The 16,647-nt window shown below is 49.6% G+C and overlaps 7 protein-coding genes across 7 annotated transcripts; 5 read left to right on the top strand and 2 right to left on the bottom strand.

The window, feature by feature from the left end:
* Positions 1–202: 202 nt before the first annotated feature.
* N7458_006370 (uncharacterized protein) lies at positions 203–1,978 on the bottom strand (the record flags this gene model as incomplete). The annotated part of the gene is made up of 1 exon (XM_056909752.1): positions 203–1,978. One exon carries the CDS (start codon positions 1,976–1,978, stop codon positions 203–205), a length of 1,776 nt encoding a protein of 591 aa, XP_056765456.1.
* A 1,232-nt stretch (positions 1,979–3,210) lies between these two features.
* N7458_006369 (uncharacterized protein) lies at positions 3,211–4,117 on the bottom strand (the record flags this gene model as incomplete). Its single annotated transcript, XM_056909751.1, has 2 exons — positions 3,211–3,594; positions 3,665–4,117. The coding sequence occupies 2 exons, from the start codon at positions 4,115–4,117 to the stop codon at positions 3,211–3,213; spliced, it is 837 nt and encodes a 278-aa protein (XP_056765455.1).
* A 1,670-nt stretch (positions 4,118–5,787) lies between these two features.
* On the top strand, positions 5,788–6,687 carry N7458_006368 (uncharacterized protein; the record flags this gene model as incomplete). Its single annotated transcript, XM_056909750.1, has 1 exon — positions 5,788–6,687. The coding sequence occupies one exon, from the start codon at positions 5,788–5,790 to the stop codon at positions 6,685–6,687; it is 900 nt and encodes a 299-aa protein (XP_056765454.1).
* A 1,466-nt stretch (positions 6,688–8,153) lies between these two features.
* On the top strand, positions 8,154–10,062 carry N7458_006367 (amino-acid permease; the record flags this gene model as incomplete). Its single annotated transcript, XM_056909749.1, has 5 exons — positions 8,154–8,310; positions 8,374–8,444; positions 8,502–8,629; positions 8,696–8,877; positions 8,939–10,062. The coding sequence occupies 5 exons, from the start codon at positions 8,154–8,156 to the stop codon at positions 10,060–10,062; spliced, it is 1,662 nt and encodes a 553-aa protein (XP_056765453.1).
* Positions 10,063–10,547: 485 nt separating this feature from the next.
* On the top strand, positions 10,548–11,110 carry N7458_006366 (putative glyoxalase family protein; the record flags this gene model as incomplete). Its single annotated transcript, XM_056909748.1, has 3 exons — positions 10,548–10,681; positions 10,758–10,954; positions 11,034–11,110. 3 exons carry the CDS (start codon positions 10,548–10,550, stop codon positions 11,108–11,110), a joined length of 408 nt encoding a protein of 135 aa, XP_056765452.1.
* Positions 11,111–11,807: 697 nt separating this feature from the next.
* Positions 11,808–13,085, top strand: N7458_006365 (zinc-dependent alcohol dehydrogenase; the record flags this gene model as incomplete). Its single annotated transcript, XM_056909747.1, has 4 exons — positions 11,808–11,932; positions 11,994–12,042; positions 12,096–12,252; positions 12,313–13,085. The coding sequence occupies 4 exons, from the start codon at positions 11,808–11,810 to the stop codon at positions 13,083–13,085; spliced, it is 1,104 nt and encodes a 367-aa protein (XP_056765451.1).
* A 1,505-nt stretch (positions 13,086–14,590) lies between these two features.
* N7458_006364 (uncharacterized protein) lies at positions 14,591–16,137 on the top strand (the record flags this gene model as incomplete). Its single annotated transcript, XM_056909746.1, has 4 exons — positions 14,591–14,722; positions 14,780–15,060; positions 15,118–15,464; positions 15,524–16,137. 4 exons carry the CDS (start codon positions 14,591–14,593, stop codon positions 16,135–16,137), a joined length of 1,374 nt encoding a protein of 457 aa, XP_056765450.1.
* Positions 16,138–16,647: the final 510 nt, after the last annotated feature.

Below are 16,647 nucleotides of genomic sequence, written 5' to 3'. Positions count from 1 at the left end.
TCGCGATCATGAATTCACATGTTATTTGCAGCATGATTTGCTTTTGGATATGTTCAAATAAGTACATGACGTATGTTCCTGGGGGTATCGATACATTTCTCATCCCACTTCATCTGCGCGTAAAATTCCCTGCTATGCTTCCACCTCTTCCTCCTGGATTCCCGTTTCGGTTGCCGACAAACACCTATATCCACTTCAGCATCTAGTCTGTCTTTGGGACTGTCGCGGCAACCGCTGCGGGGGCAAGGTGCATGATTTCAGCAACCTCCTCATCAATCAGAGGGCCGGAGTATTCTTTCCGGGCACGAACAAAGTACCAGATACCGCTAAGAATCAGCACGCCCGCAGTGACAACTATACTGTAGTTCATGGTCGTGTAATCCACGGGAGTCTCTGGAGGCCACACACTCCAGAAGATGACGAATAGCATATACACGCAAGCGTACGCATTGTTAATAGTGCCGAGAATACCGGGAACCTTCCATGGGCCCCAGATCAGAGGTGCCTGGGCAATGTCATACTCAGTGGGCTGGATACCCCTTTTCTCGGGCATGTCGCGTTCGGGGCTCTGGGATAGACTTGGACTGGGGATTTGCTTGTCAACCGGGCTCTTTGGGCGCACCGGGGTAGGAGCTTTTTCGGTGGAGTTGGCAGTGGTGCTGGCGGCAGTGACGGCGGCATCCGGGAGGCCGTCCATTATGGTACCATGGGGCAAGATGTTTCCCTTGATGCGATGGTAGAGAAGGAACGCGCTTGGGAGGAAATAGGTGCTGTAGAATCCAGTCACGGTAAGGGAGATGACGTCGTTGAAAGCAGTGGTGGAGCCGATGTAGATGAGCGTCAGGGCACATGCGAGACCGCAGACTACGGTAACAGATACGATGGGGACTTGGGTGCGAGCGTTCACGCTCTTCAGATACCGGGAGAAGGGTAAGCCCTGGTCTCGGGCAAAAGACCAGGTCATACGAGATGCAGTGGCCGTGATACCGATTGAGCAGGCCATGGTGAGCACCATGATGACGGCGGTCATGACTGACGCGCCTGCGTACGAGTGCGTCACGTCGTAGAAGATTTGGATAAAAGGGAATCCTGTAGCAGTGTTCAGCACAGATTCAACATCGCCCAGGCAGAACAACACCGTGAGCATCATCGAGAATCCGAGGGCACTGTTGATGGACATGCCCGCGATGATCGCTTGAGGGATCACCACTGCGGCATTGGCGACTTCTTCGGCCATGTGGACACTCGCGTCGGCGCCGACAAAAGTGGCAATGTTTCCAATAAAGCCAACACAGTATGAGATGCCTTGTGTAGGCCAATTGCCTTCATTCAAAGTGGTGTGGAAGACGAAATCAGCTGATTTTTTGGGAGACATGGCCAGGAGCACCGCTGTGATCGCGATGAACCCGGCCAAATGCAAAACCAACATGAAGATCTCGAAACGGGGCAGAATATTGGGCACCACGACATTTATGAAGAAGGTGCCCGCGACGCTCGCCCATGCCAGGAGAGTGTTCTGCCAGCGCTGCTGGGCAAAATCTGGGTTGTTCAATGTGATGAGACCCTCGATCATTGTGCCGAGGAAGATGGTCTCCGTCGCGATCGTGGCGATCCATGCAAGGGAGGTCAACCAGCCAATCAAGTAGCTGCTGACCTTCTTCCAGCGCATGGGTGCGAGCATGTAGACCCAGTAGTATTGTCCTCCGGCAATGGGCGCCATGGAGGCCAGCTCAGCGATGACCGTATATGTGGATAGCGTAGACAAACAGGCAATGATATAGCCATAGAAGGCGCCCGCGGGACCACCGTTATCGAATGACTGAGAGAATAGGGTAAGAACGGTCTCCCAGGTAATCAACTCGGCCATAGCGAACCCGACGATCGCCATGAAGTTGAATCGGCGCTTCAGCACCTGCTTCTTGCCCAGTCGGGCCAGAGCCAGATCATCGCTGGACTCGAGACCACGTTCGACATTCATGGTGAATTGGAATTTTCGGAGCCGCCCGTGAGGAATGTCAAAAGAGGGCCGGAACTCGACGCACCCGTTTGGAAGACCAAACAGGAAGTGGAGATGGAAGACAAGAGATCGCACAAGACTCCGCACATTATCCGATCAACGGGACTGCAAGGAAACGCACACACAGATCCTTGTCCAAACAGGCAGTCTATCGTCGTACGGGAAATCGGGAGAATCGGGAAAAAGCGAGACGGGGAGTCTGGTTTTAAATGTCGCCGACTGACAACCGAGGCCATCGCAGCTGCGGCTTGCCATTTGCGACTTTTCGCTAAGCACCCGCCAAACCAGCCTTTTTCCCCACTTCTTCCTTGGCCGCTTGGCCGCTTCGGGGCTAATGCGACGAACCAGCGCGCTCCTTAGGATCCCATCCACAACGATCCTCGCACAAATGCGGAGGTGGGCATCACCATCCACGCAGAGCTGTGGTGGAGAGCTGGATAATGGGGGTCAAACCTAGAGCGTGGGGAACCCCCTGGCTTTCGCACCCATCGAGGCAATTCGATCCCGTCGAGCACAAATCACATCGTATAGCACAATTCAATCTCAACTCGGAAGTGGCACAGACACAAAGAAAGCCGGGAACCGTAATCCCAATGCAGTAAGGAGGTGGGTTATCGTCGCAAAAGCCTGTTGGACACTGGCACGGCCGCCCAGGACCCCTTGGGACCAATGAAAACTGCTCAGTCCAGATTAAAGCCAATTAGAGGCTTGCTGGAGGCTTGTTAAAGGCCCGTTAGCGTGCACTTCGGCATTCTCCGGCCAACCACAACAGCCTCCTCTTCCAGTTATGATGTCCTAAGTCCACAATAGGGTACATAATCCAGCTTCCCCTCGGGATCAGACAATATACCGACCACTATCAAAGGTCCTATGCGATAGGGCTATTATGTCAGGGCTTTTCCCCCATGACGCGTGGGCGTTTTCCTCTTCTGAAGCCTCGTTCAACCACTAAACTACGTCCTTTCTCAAGCTATCGGATAGCCCGACAGGATCATTTATCCAGGAATGGAGATTTCCTCAAGCTATGATAAGGTACAAGAGTGTGTGGGATAATTAAAAAGCACTCTTTTTGACTGCAGCTTATCTGATCAAGGCACTTCTTGCCTTGGGAAATTCCGATATATATTGGAACTAGATTCACAGAGATCTCCTTGACGACCTGGCTCCCAACCACTATTGGTGCAGATCACCAATTACCCTTTTGATTGCAAAGGGTCCTGCTCAACATCAATAACATCATACGTCTCCGGATCCTTCTCCTGGTTTAGTTCCGCGTAAGAGGAAAATATCAGTCGTCTCATCTTTTCCTCCTCAGTGACACTGGGCTTGTGTCGGACACAGCCCCGCGCGGCAATCTGATAAACCACGAGGTCGAATTGCGCAGTGGCCTTGGTGAAAGCTTCAATAAGTGATGTATTGCGTGTCCACACCGGGTGGTCTTCTGGTCCCGAGGATGCCCAGAACACTCGCTGGAACATCTGTCGTTCGTAGCGAAGGGGTCCGCGGGTGACCACGAACTCGAATAGCGCTCCCATGCGCAAACCATAATTGAGGGGAGAGCAGTTTGTTTTCTTCGGCTGGTCAGAGCGAATGTAAGTGATTTATTTTCATTATTCAGCGGGAAGACGGAAGATCCCGAGAACCTACTCGGATGATGCTCTGGGAAAACCTCACTAAACGCGACGAGACCACGTCAAAAAAGGCAAATTCCATTATCGGGGGCTGCTGGACGAGCATGCATCGCCAAGTCGCTTCTTTTCGATTATACGCGGTTATTTTATCGGGGTAATGGATCATATCGAAAGTCGCAAAAGTAAACCTCCCAAACCCCGTTGCTGATCCGCCAGTTTGGGAAAAGAACGGAGGGAAAGCTTCGGCCAATAAAGGGTTCCAGGACTTGAAGGCACTCTCGTCTGGCGCAAAGTATAGATACTTTTGTAAGGCGGGTGACTCTCGGATAAGACTATTCCAATGTCGACAAGTTCGCTGGGCAGCGGTGAGGAGTGTTCGTAGGTCCAGTTGTAGTAGAATGAGCTCCAGAAGCTCGGCTGTTGAGATCACCTTTTCTATTGGCGAACTTCTGGAACGTTCTGTTTCCATTTTGATTCGACCGAATTGTGCTTGAGAAGTCCAAATGGTCATTTGAAGCAAGACTCACTCAGGATGTGCTGTCAGGCGTCAGCGTCCCCTCATATGCATGCAGTCCATGGGTCATGTGATGCTCATCAGTGCCTGCAAGGCTCACTGGCGGAAGACGATTCGAGATTGGGTGCCCTGTTGAGCTGCATCATCGATCTAACTGGGTTGAATCGGATTGGAAAGTCGACAAGAGGTCGTTTTATTACATCGAAAATGTCGATTTAATATATTCCTTATGTACTAGTTATTCAGTGCCTGTTGAATCATGTGATATATACATCACGTGACTATTCATATAATTCGGTACTCTTACACACATTTCTCAATGTTCTTCGACTTCTATATCCCGTTATGTCGACGAAAACAAAAAGGAAACAAAACGAAAATAAAATATCATTATCTCATGTTTTAGTCTACCTTTATTGAGGTTTATTCCCCCCGGGATGCTCTAGTCTTCAAGTTACTCTGCATTAACCCGTATTGAATATGCATCCTGCAACACCTTTCACTTTTCTTGCCGACTTGCCAGTCGGGGACCCCGATCGGCCACATACAAGCTCAATTTTTATTCAAAACGTACCAAATCTAAGGTGCAGGGCTGGAATTGATATGATAAAGACTATTAGTAATGTAATCACTAGTCCACCTTAGAGCGAATTTTGAATTCAACTAGAGACGGGTAAGTTCTGAGGTAAATTAGAGTCCGCCGGGCCCGGTCTCGAAGGAGGCTACATTACCTAAAATCTTTCCTTGGCTGATTTTGACTTTGGATCGTCCTTTTGTCTGGTTCTTTCAAGCCCAGCGAGCGTTTCAGCCTAGTCGAAACGCCTCGGTGGCGGTGAAGGATCCGAAGGACCTGAGGGATTCAATTGTCTCAAACTTGAGGTGAGCTCAATTTGTAAAGGGGCAATCATGATCTGACACCATCAGGCCACATTTGCAGTGTTCTGATCCTCATCACTACGCTGGTTGAATATTGAGGGATTTAATGGTCGTAATCAAGCTTACCACCATCAATGCTCCTTGGCTTTGATGTCGACAAGCGCGCTCAGAATCTGGTGGTGAGATATGACCTCTGAGATCCAAGTACCGCGCATCATGTTTAGAAATATTCAAAATCTTTGCCTGATTTGTTTCTTATGATGGAAAGGCCACAATAAAGCTTGAAAGAGCAATGTTCCTTTGAGTAAAGGGAAAGCACCCATCCTAAGAGACACCAGTGGTAGTACATTACTCCTTATCGACATCCAGAAGAGCATGACTGAAGTGAATTCATAAATTGTGGGATAAAGAGCATTGTCAAAACAAGGTAATACGAACGTTATTAGCCGAGTCATTTGGCCTTCTTTGTTCTCTGCTCGCCTTCCATGAAGCCTCGTTGTATTAATCTATTGTCTCCATGAGAAAACGCCCATACTAGGCTTCTTTCATCCTCTTTGACAAAAAACTCCATTGTTGTCTATTCAAGTATCTTTATGCCTCAAGACTGATATAAAACGCTCATCTGCTGGATAGTGCCCATTTAAACTATACCAGAGACCACAATCTCTATCCTATCTCCTAACATATCCATCTCCATATTATTTTAGTTAATCAGCCACTCACCTAACACCTAAGCTCAGTACCACGTCATGGTTCTTAACCAATTTTTGAAAACTGGCACCAGCAATGGTAGCTTGGGAAAAGCGCATTCTCGCTTGCAAAAGCTCCAATACGGTGAGTTAGAGAAAGAAGGTGCGGCTTTGCAGAAATGCTTCACTGTTTCCCCTGGAGAATCATATGACACCCAAGCTAGAGTAATTCAATTCTCCGGTTATCCCCCGTGGTCACCCTGGGATTTTGTGAAAACTGGTTGGACCATCGAGCGCATAGGGTGGAAGGGTGATCCTCCTGTGGGCGGCCGACCCCAAGGATGGAACCCAGTGATGGCCCCGTTGACCCCTTTGCCCTGGTCTATCCTGCCAGTTGCGAGACAGTTTGGTATTTCGACAGAGCCGATCTACAAGACCGTCTCACTGTTCAAGTTAGTCAAGGACAATGCCGGAAGCGATTATAGCGATTATATCATTCAAGTTGGGCCCGGGGTAATCGTGTCCCAACTCAGCTCGCGCTTCTTGGGTCCACATTGGTCTGATGTTGCGCTTGCAGTCTATAACCAATATGAGACCGCCCCGTTGAAGTATGTCTTCCGCGTGGATATCACGAACGAAGTCGTGGAACGTCTGATCAGCGAGGAGATCTATTCCGTCCAGACTGGCCTCGAGTGGCCCGACTCCATTCGGCGAGAGTGGAAGGTTGGGACTGGCGAGTATCAGGCGCTTTTGGGGAGTCCTCTAGGTCGTGGAGTAGTTGCTTTAGTCCTCAGGGGCTATGATCGCGGTACGAAGCTTATTTCATGCATCTCCACCTTCTCGGATGAGCACAAGGTTTCTATGCATCTGCTTTTCGTCATCTCTGATCCTCGTAAGCCATCGATTGATGGGTCGACCGTCTTTCAATGGCCTTGCAATTGTCCACGTCTGACTCGATAGTTTAGGCCCCCGGATACCACCGGGTAATTGTCAAGGCGGATTTCAACGGAGTGCGGGGTTTAGAGTAGCGGGGCCGGATGTGAGTTCCTGACCACAGCATTGGTTCTGATCCGACATGATTCAGTGGGGATTCGAATTGAATTTTTTCCGACGTTGATTGTTCTCTGGTTGGGGATTGTTCAGGTCCGCCAGGAAAGCAGGTTCTTATCACGCAGATATGGCTTCGGTAGGTCCCCTAAAATCAACCAGAATCCCATTGCCCTCGACTCCAGTCACATGGAGAAAAACAAGGTTCCCAAAAAGAAAGCTTAATTAGATGAGCAATGTGATTGGTCCATGACCCCCGTCGATCTGGTCGGCTTTAATTTCCTTCTAGAACGCCTCAATCTGAATCCGGTTTGGGCTCCTTGAAGCGACGCATTTACGTTCGCGCCATTGGTGGCTGATAAGGTCCTATGCCGCGCAATACGGACGGCCCTTGCCCTTTTGCGTGCATGTCAACACTCCAGCGCCAGATTGTCCCATCGCCTAGAACCAATTGATGCTGGGCGGGTTGTTGTTTCCCCGTCTAGCGTGCCCGCGTCGCATCCCTCGGTCGGAGGACCTCGTACTGGGATGTGGAGGCACCCGTCTTATCGACGGGAGCTCCGACGGATGACCCCAGGCGACCCGTAATAATGTACCAGGGCAATCAGCGGACCGAGCAGAGTGGATGAAGGATTATCAGCAGGAACCAGCTTGCGTTATCTCCTATGTACTATGTACCCGCGTTCAGCTTGGCAAGGGTACTAATGCACCACCCCCTTATCACACGCCTGAGACAATCTTAACATTATTCCAGAAGTAATCCTGAACACAAATTGACCTTGAAACACTGTTCAACCACTTGAGGTATTTTTTTTTCTTGGGTACAGTACTCTCTCCCTGGCCACCCCCCAAGCCCCAGGGTCACAAGGTGGCACACCTGCCTGCTTGCTCCCGTCAACCATAACGCCACGCTTTTGCCTCAAAACGCGGGGTTGGATCCACATTATTCTAGAGAGACCTGTTGACTGGCCTGCGAAGGAAAAGCCAAAGTAGAAATCCCTCGTTTTCCACTTTCCTCCTTCCTCTCACGAGTACGGCCGTTCCACCCTTGCGATAAGCGCGTGTTGGGCGATGAGTTCGAGCCCCAATTGGACCAGATCACGGGGCGCTCATTTATCAAATGGGCTTATCTTCCAATGGAGGATGGTCTAACCGGGCGTCGAATGGCGCAGGGCCTATAAGAAGCTTTTTAATGCAGAGTAGTATTCTGTAGAGGTGTCAGGTCTCAGTCACCCTGGTTTGAACAGATCCTGTCAGTGCGCCCAGATCAGACGGCACATATATAACGCCATCGGAGCCCCGGTCTGTATCGAGGACGAACCCCCTTTTTTCTTTTCGTGAACCCGTTCAAGCATCTCGTTATACCTCGGCTCAAAAAGATGACTGCCTCAGACGAGGATATTGAGAAGAAGGGCGTCACCGCCGTCGCCGCAGACAGGGGCGTTCCTGTATACGACGATGTCGCGGTCGGCACCTCGGAGATCAGCCCTCTCAAGCGTAGTCTGCAGGGTCGTCATATGCAGATGATCGCTATTGGTATGTGCTTTGATGATTCACTTTGTTGGTGTTCATCTTGACTGATGTATGCCGTGCTTTTAGGTGGTTCCATCGGTGCTGGTCTGTTCGTCGGTACTGGTAGTGCACTGAGCTCGGGAGGTCCTGGAGCTCTGGTATGTTCTCCCAAACAATAAGATATGTATTAAGTACAGGGGGCTAACTTTATCAAGCTAATCTGTTACTTGATTGTCGGTGTCATGCTTTTGCTCACCATTCAGGCGCTGGGAGAGTTGGCTGTCGTGTATCCTGAAAACGGTGCTTTCTTCACTTATTGTGTTCGGTTCATCAGCCCTTCTTGGTTAGTTGTCTCTTTCACTTACCCTATTAGCCGCTTGCTTGTACTAACCATGCATTCAATCAATAGGGGTTTCGCTGTCGGCTGGGACTATGCTATCAGTTGGCTCGTCATCTTACCCTTCGAGATCACCGCTGCCAGTATTACGATTCAATATTGGCGTGACGATTTGAACGTTGGGATATGGATTGCAGTCTTCTTGGTTGTCCTGTCTGCGATCCAAGTATTTGGCGTCCGTGGATATGGTGAAGGTATGTCTCTTCCTTTCCATTTCGCCGTCCCCAACTGGATGCTAACATGCCATCGCGCTAGTCGAATTCGTTCTCGGCATGATCAAGGTCATTGCAGTCATCGGCTTCATCATCCTTGGTATCGTGATCGATTGCGGTGGTGCTCCCAAGGGTGGATACCTCGGTGCTCATTACTGGCACAACCCTGGTGCTTTCACCGACTTCAAGGGCTTCTGCTCCGTGTTCGTGACTGCTGCCTTTGCCTTCTCCGGTACTGAGCTGGCTGGTCTTGCTGCTGCTGAGGCTGCCAATCCCGCCAAGTCTGTGCCCAAGGCTACCAAGCAGGTCTTCTGGCGTATCATGATCTTCTATGTCCTGGGAACATTCATGGTTGGCCTGATCGTCCCTCATACCGCCGACTACCTGCTCAACTCCTCCGGTGCTAACACCAAGGCTTCTCCTTTCGTCGTCTCGATCCAGAACGCCGGTATCAAGGGTCTGCCGTCGGTGATGAACGCTGTCATCACCATCTCCGTCGTCAGTGTCGCCAACTCTGCCACCTATGGATCCAGCCGAACTCTCCAGGCCCTCGCTGCCCGCGGTATGGCACCCAAGTTCCTGGCGTACATTGACAAGAAGGGTCGTCCCCTGTACTGTATCCTCCTCCAGATCCTCTTTGGTTTCCTTGCCTTCATCAACGAGGCTTCGAGCACTGGTAACGTCATCTTCAACTGGCTCCTGGCTCTGTCTGGTACCATCTCCTTCTTCGTTTGGGGAAGTATCTGCCTTGCTCATGTCCGCTTCCGCGCTGGTTGGAAGCACCACGGTCGTGACGTCAGCGAACTGGCCTTTTCTGCTCCATTCGGCGTGATTGGAAGTTGGATCGGTTTTGGTCTCAACGTGATGTGTCTTGTCGCTGAGTTCTATGTCTCGGTTGCTCCCAAGGATGCGCAGATCTTCTTTGAGAACTACCTTGCCGGCCCACTGATCATTGGCCTGTTCATTTTCTGGATGATCTACACCAAGCTCAACAAGGATCCCAAGCTCGACCGTGGTGCTTGGTTCGTGCAGGTGCAGGACATGGATATCTTCAGTAACATGCGTGACAGCGCCCTGGACGTTGATCTGCCGCCCAAGGTTGTGTACAACACCTGGGGCGAGTGGTTCAAGGCGGCGCCCATGAGAATCGTTCGCTCGATTTTCTAGGTTAACGACGACCGTGATGAGATAGTATGTGGTGACGTGCCTGTAATTGTCTAGCTGTTGAGATTAGTAAATAATACAGAACCCCTAGGATGCATTCCTAGTATACAATGACCGCCTCTTTGTTTCTCATAGTGTAAATGACTCCGTATTCGGGAAGGTATTCCGTAAGGTATTCCGTTTTATAACCAAGCAGCAGCAGGTGACACAATGACTTTCATAGCCGGATGCAATCGAGATCGCGCTGTGAGTCATGAATCACGACTACCCTACAATCCTACAATCGCAAGTGGAGCACAGCCAGACACCAATCAGAATCGGGATATGGTTTCCGGATCCCCCGTCCAACGTGGGGGTGACTTCCGTTGCGGAGAAATAAAACGTCGCGAGTGTCCTCCACAGCTCATAAGCTCAAAGTCTGACTGCTGCGAGTTTGTCCCTTACTTATAGAGTAAACCCAAAAGCTTCTGTGCTTGCACCCACCCACCATGATCACCAGCATCGCACACGTCAACCTCACTGTACATCCGGGGACCCTGGAACAAGCCCAGCAGTTCTATGGCGAGACCCTTGGGCTAAGCTCTGCGCCTGTTCCTGAGCTGCAGATCGGGACGATAATATGGTACGTCTGCGCTATTCCATATATGCCCACATTATTATCAAGCCGTAGATATTGATTCAGGGTTTGAAATCTATAGGTTCAATATTGGCTCCAGCGGACAACAAATTCATATTACCTGCGGTCCTACTGACCCCACATCCTCGCGACATCCCTGCTTCAAGCTACCAGGCCGCGAGGAGCTAGAGGCAATCAAAAAGTCCATCTATGACCACCATATTCGCGGGGGTCCCGCCGCACCAATGGCCGCCGATAAGCCAGGTGAAGAGGATTCAGGTAAGTTTTCCCATCTTCGAGTATTTGCAGATCGTATTATGTGACTGTATCGTTTTGAGGCTAATATCTATCTTGGCAGGCGCCAAAGGGAAGGAGTATCCCCAGCGGTTCTTTGCGCGAGACTATGCCGGGAACCGATTAGAGTTTACTATGTGAAGGTTGCTGTGTCAGGGGGAAAATGTGAATGATAATGCTTGTTGTGACGATGACTTGAAGAATAATGAAGATCCTTTTACACTACAGCATATCATCTTAGCGAAGACCCCGGTTTTTAAGATCCATGTGTCGTATTGGCCGTGACTGATCTTCCAATTGCGGAGATGCGGGGGTTGGCCGATGGGGATGCAGATGCCCCACGAAGAACAGCACAGTAACGCTGACTCGTGGAGGACCTTGAGCGGCTGCTTTAACGGTATAAGTAAAATTATTTCTACTCAGCACCTACTAGAAACTCTTTTTCTGTCAATCAACCAAATATGAAGCCATGCTGCTCCATGCAATGCCCAACCCACTCGCGGATACCCGTGGATGACCGAGGTCCATCCCGACTCCGCCTCGCACCCCTCACCACTGCCATTTCTGCCTTGGATTAGAGCGCCGCGCTAGGCAGTTTCATGGACGGGGGTGTCTTAGTGGGCTCCGAGGCACCTCCAATGTGATCTCATGCAATTGTGTCAATCATCCGAACCCCGCGATAGACCTTCTCCACATTGACCCTCCTCCACTAGGTGGCGGCTTTTAAATAGGATTCCCTTTGCCCCGTCAATGACCCGTAACTGCTTTGAGAAGCCCTTCATCTCCTGGAAATCTCGGCCGCTTTATACATCCATAGTTATCTTTTACCTCACTCACAATGACGACTGTCGATATCCCCACGAAGCAAAAGGCCGCCATCTACGACCAGCCCGGTACGATTTCGACCAAGGTTGTGGAAATAGATGTGCCAGAGCCTGGTGCTGGCGAGGTTCTCATTAATCTGTATGAGCTTTTTCCCTGCGATCGTCGAAGAACTCAAAGGTCTGACCGGTTTGTTCTGTAGGACTCATTCTGGCGTATGCCATTCTGACTATGGAATTATGACCAACACCGTATGATGATATCCCATGAGTCCCATTGTTCTTCGAAGACTAATTTCATCAAGTGGAAAACGCTCCCATACCCGACTCAGCCCGGTCAAGTTGGAGGCCACGAAGGTGTCGGCAAGATCGTCAAGCTCGGTGCAGGCACCGAGTCTTCCGGTCTGAAGGTCGGCGATCGAGTCGGTATCAAATGGGTTGCCAGTGCTTGCGGAAATTGCCGTATGTTTCAATGTCCCTACTGTATCTGAGACAATCACAGCTCACCACAATCTCTATCAGAGCCCTGTGGAGCTGGAGTCGATGGACTGTGCTTCAACGTGAAGGTCTCTGGCTACTACAACCCAGGAACGTTCCAACAGTACGCCCTAGGTCCGGCCAACTACGTGACACCAATTCCCGATGGTCTAGACTCCGCCGCCGCCGCTCCAATGCTCTGCGCTGGTGTGACGGTCTACGCAGCCCTGAAGCGTAGTAATGCCCGCCCCGGTCAGTGGGTAGTCATCTCCGGTGCTGGAGGCGGCCTCGGCCATATTGCAGTGCAACTCGCCAGCAGGGGAATGGGTTTCCGCGTGATTGGCATCGACCACGGCAGCAAGGCAGAGCTTGTCAAGGAATCTGGGGCAGAGCACTTCCTCGACATTACACAGTTCCCCAAGGACGATAACGGTGCCGCCCTGAAGAAGCACGTCCAATCATTGACAGAGGGACTGGGCGCCCATGCTGCGGTTGTATGTACGGCTGCAAATGCAGCGTATGCGCAGGCGTTGCCGCTACTGCGCTTTAATGGCACCCTTGTTTGCGTTGGAATCCCTGAAAATGAGCCACAGGCTATTGCGACTGCCTTCCCGTCTTCTTTCATTAATAAACATTACACTGTGACAGGTTCCGCGGTCGGAAATCGCCTCGAGGCCATTGAGACGTTGAATTTTGCTGCTCGTGGTGTTATTAAGGCTCATTATCGGGTGGAGAAGATGGATGCTCTTACTTCAGTATTCCAGGAGATGGCTGAAGGGAAGCTTCAAGGCCGTGTTGTTCTGGATCTGTCGGACTAAACCTTGAAAAGAGGCTCGGATCCATCATCCGACTGGTAATTGAAGGACTTGCATACCTAGTCGATGTCGAACCACCCTCCTGACCAACAATATATGTCACGATCAGGCACTGGCCTTCGGCGCCCCGTTTTTCCTTTATTGAACACCACAATACAAATTTTGGAATTTTATTCGCTAAACCTACAAATTCCCCCTGTTTTATGATCCCATGTAAGCCCTTCCAAATCATAACTATCGGCCTACCAACTGTGGGATGATGTTGTAGGTATAAAAAAATACTTCAAAAATTGACCGACGCAGGGGTCGAACCTGCAATCTCTTGATTCGTAGTCAAGCGCCTTGCCATTGGGCCAGCCGGCCGACTCGTATCCACTTTACCGTTGGGTCAGCGGGCGGAAGATGTTGTACGAAGCCGAAGATAGAGTCAGAACCCTTCAGCCCAAGGTTTGTCTTTTCTGGCCTCATGCTTGGTAGATATGAGCATAAGTGGATCACTTTTGCTCAAGTACGCGGCATGGGTAAATCGCATTGAATATCCAAATAGGGCGGACCAATTGGAAACAAATGAGCCTCAACGACATTGAAGAATGTTTTAGGAAAAAGGATGTGAACAGTCATCGAAACTAACCTGTATGTCATACGGAGTCATTTTTTGCGGGCTTATAGTGGTTTAATGGGATGATAGAACGCTGACTGTGGGAGAAGTGGCCGTTCAGATGATGCAAGTGCATCGAGAAATGGAGGAATCCTTCTCGCCCGAGAGAAATCCGTAGTAGCTAAACACTGATCACATTTCAATTTCCTTATTCAAAATGGCGTAGTCCAGGGTGCAGCATTAGCAGGTCTCGGCATGTGTGGGTCCTCAATGAGTAGCAAAATCTCTCCGCAGCTCGCAACTCCCCAGGTCCATTGCCTCCAGAACGTGGTGAATAAACTCCTTGTCAATATTATCTCAGTTAAGTAACAAGGCAGAGGGAACGATGAGCTTTTAGACTACTGAATGATTCTGGATTGGTTGATACTAATCATGAGTTCGCTAATACTGAGGCTAGTTTCCTGACCGTACACTATCCGTGCAAAACTGAATGACCAACTGACGGGCATATGTTCAATTTGAAGGTAGCTATGACGAACACATATCTCCAAATACGTAGAAATGCATACAGACATTATGAAGAGCTGTTGATTGAGCTTGTAAATCTTGGATACGCCTATCAAATATATCATAAATGTGGAGTATTGCGTGCTTCTATGCCTAGGCATTCAGGACAAGCCCCCCCCACGTTTAGCCTGGGTATTATCGGACAGAGTCCGTCTTAAAATCTCGGTTTTTTAGCAAGACACGAGAGGATCAAACTATGATATCGCGATCAAAATGGGTCCTGGCGTGCTCCTTTTGGTCATATCCCACTTCCTTATAAAATCGGAGGTATAGTCCTGGAAACCATGGCAAGCAGTGATCGTGCCTGACTTCAGAGCGCGCAAACGAGCGTTTTGTATCCGCCATGGCCTTTGATCGGATATCTCAGTTCTATCGATCGTGTCTGTTTCAGATTATCATTGTGGGTTTGGTCGCTTTTTGCGAGCCTGGTATCTGGACTGCCCTGAACAACCTCGGAGCAGGAGGCAATGCCAGCGTAAGGAAGACTTTAAAGGCTTAATTCTCTCTTGAACACTGCTAATATTTAGTGCAGCCTTTCTTGAACAACGCCGCCAATGCATTGACCTACGGACTTATGTCAGTAGGTTGTTTTCTTGCTGGTGGTGTCACGAACAAGATCACTGCCAAATGGACGTTGTTCCTCGGGGCAGCATTCTACACTCCTTATGCGGCTGGTCTATACTGTAATAATCGATATGGAAATCAGTGGTTTCTCTTGCTAGGAGCCGCGCTATGTGGTGTTGGCGCATCTCTTCTATGGGCTAGTGAAGCTGCTATTGCCGTGGGATATCCGGAAGAGGAGAGAAGAGGTCGGTAAGTTGAACACTCCCAATAGTCTGACTGTCGCCATTTAACTGACTTTGGTATTAGCTACGTTGCAATCTGGATGGGCATCCGACAAATGGGACCCCTAGTTGGCGGCGCAATTTCCCTCGCTCTCAATATCAACACTTCCCACGCCGGCAAGGTCACCTACACAACATACCTAGGGCTCGTTGCAATTTCTTCTCTAGGAGCCCCATTCGCATTGTTATTATCACAGCCACAAAACGTGGTTAGACGAAATGGCACCAAGATACCTTACATGAAGAAAACCAGTCTGAGTATTGAATCTCGCGCTATTTGGAAGCAACTCACCAATAAGTACATGTTGCTGCTTATTCCAGTCTTCCTCGCGGGGCAGTTTGGTACAACTTACCAAGGAAATTATTTAACAAGTATGACTTCTGCAAGTACTCGATTTCAGCATGAGCCGCAAAACTAACGAAAAAACTAGCGTATTTCACCGTCCGCTCTAGAGCCCTCGCATCTTTCCTCACAGCAGTGGTTGGAGCCACGGCTAATGTGACGACGGGTATAATCCTGGATCTGAAATACTTTTCTCGAGAAACCAGATCAAAAGGAGTGTATATCTTTGTGCTCATCTTTGTTACAGCTGCTTGGATATGGAATGCTGTTACTCAGACCAAGCTCTCTCGCATGGTAGAACCACCCGCCTTCAACCTCGGTGATGGCCCCTTCTTCAACTCGGCTTTTGCAGTCTACATGTTCTTCAAATTCTTTTACGAGGTGTTGCAGACCTACATCTATTGGTTGATGGCCGAGATCAAAGGCGCACAGGGAGAGGGTGATATTGCGAGGACCACCGGCATCCTCAGATCATGGGAATCTATCGGTAGTACGATTGCCTATGCCGTTGGTGCAACTCATTGGCCCAACTTGAACCAGATGATATTGGGATTCTCATTATGGGCTTTTACAATCCCATTTACGTGTCTCGCGGTTTTTGGCAATTGGAACCAGTCTGATACGATCGAGGTGGATGAGCAAACAGACAGTAGTAGCCTTGAGGCACAAAGAGTGGTTATTAGTCCCAAGGGAAAGAACTGAGATATTGATGGGATGCTGTGCGTTTTGTTGGGGTTTCGGACGATAGAAGTTACTAAAGTCACGATAGGTCGCACTCACCGAGACGGATTTTTGTTGCCCAACCTCGCGATCAAAATAGACTTGAGAATAATGAGCAAGACGAATGCAAAAACGAAATTGGCCTGAAATTGTTAATGTCCTATATTTTGAACTTTCATTACTCTCTGTGCCGCATGCCCACTGGACAGACTGTGATATCAAGTCCTATCAAGCTAGACCTGACTCGTTTTATTCTCGGCGAGACCCCGCTACCAGAGTAATAGCATACTGTATAATATCACGATGGCCAAATTTAGCTTTCGACCGGACCATTGGTTCAGACCGAACGAAGTTGTGTCGGCCCTGCCCGTTAGGGACTTAACCTGTCCAAATTAGGAAAGCACTTTGCCATACTTGGTACAACAAGTCTAAGCTACAACCTCATCATTACGCTATGATCCAAATGAAAAAGGAGTCACAGCAGACTCAGAC

Source organism: Penicillium daleae (assembly GCF_028827525.1).
Source record: "Penicillium daleae strain IBT 16125 chromosome Unknown utg000006l_segment0_segment0, whole genome shotgun sequence".
NCBI lineage: Eukaryota > Fungi > Ascomycota > Eurotiomycetes > Eurotiales > Aspergillaceae > Penicillium > Penicillium daleae.
This window is presented reverse-complemented; position numbering and strand designations above follow the sequence as displayed.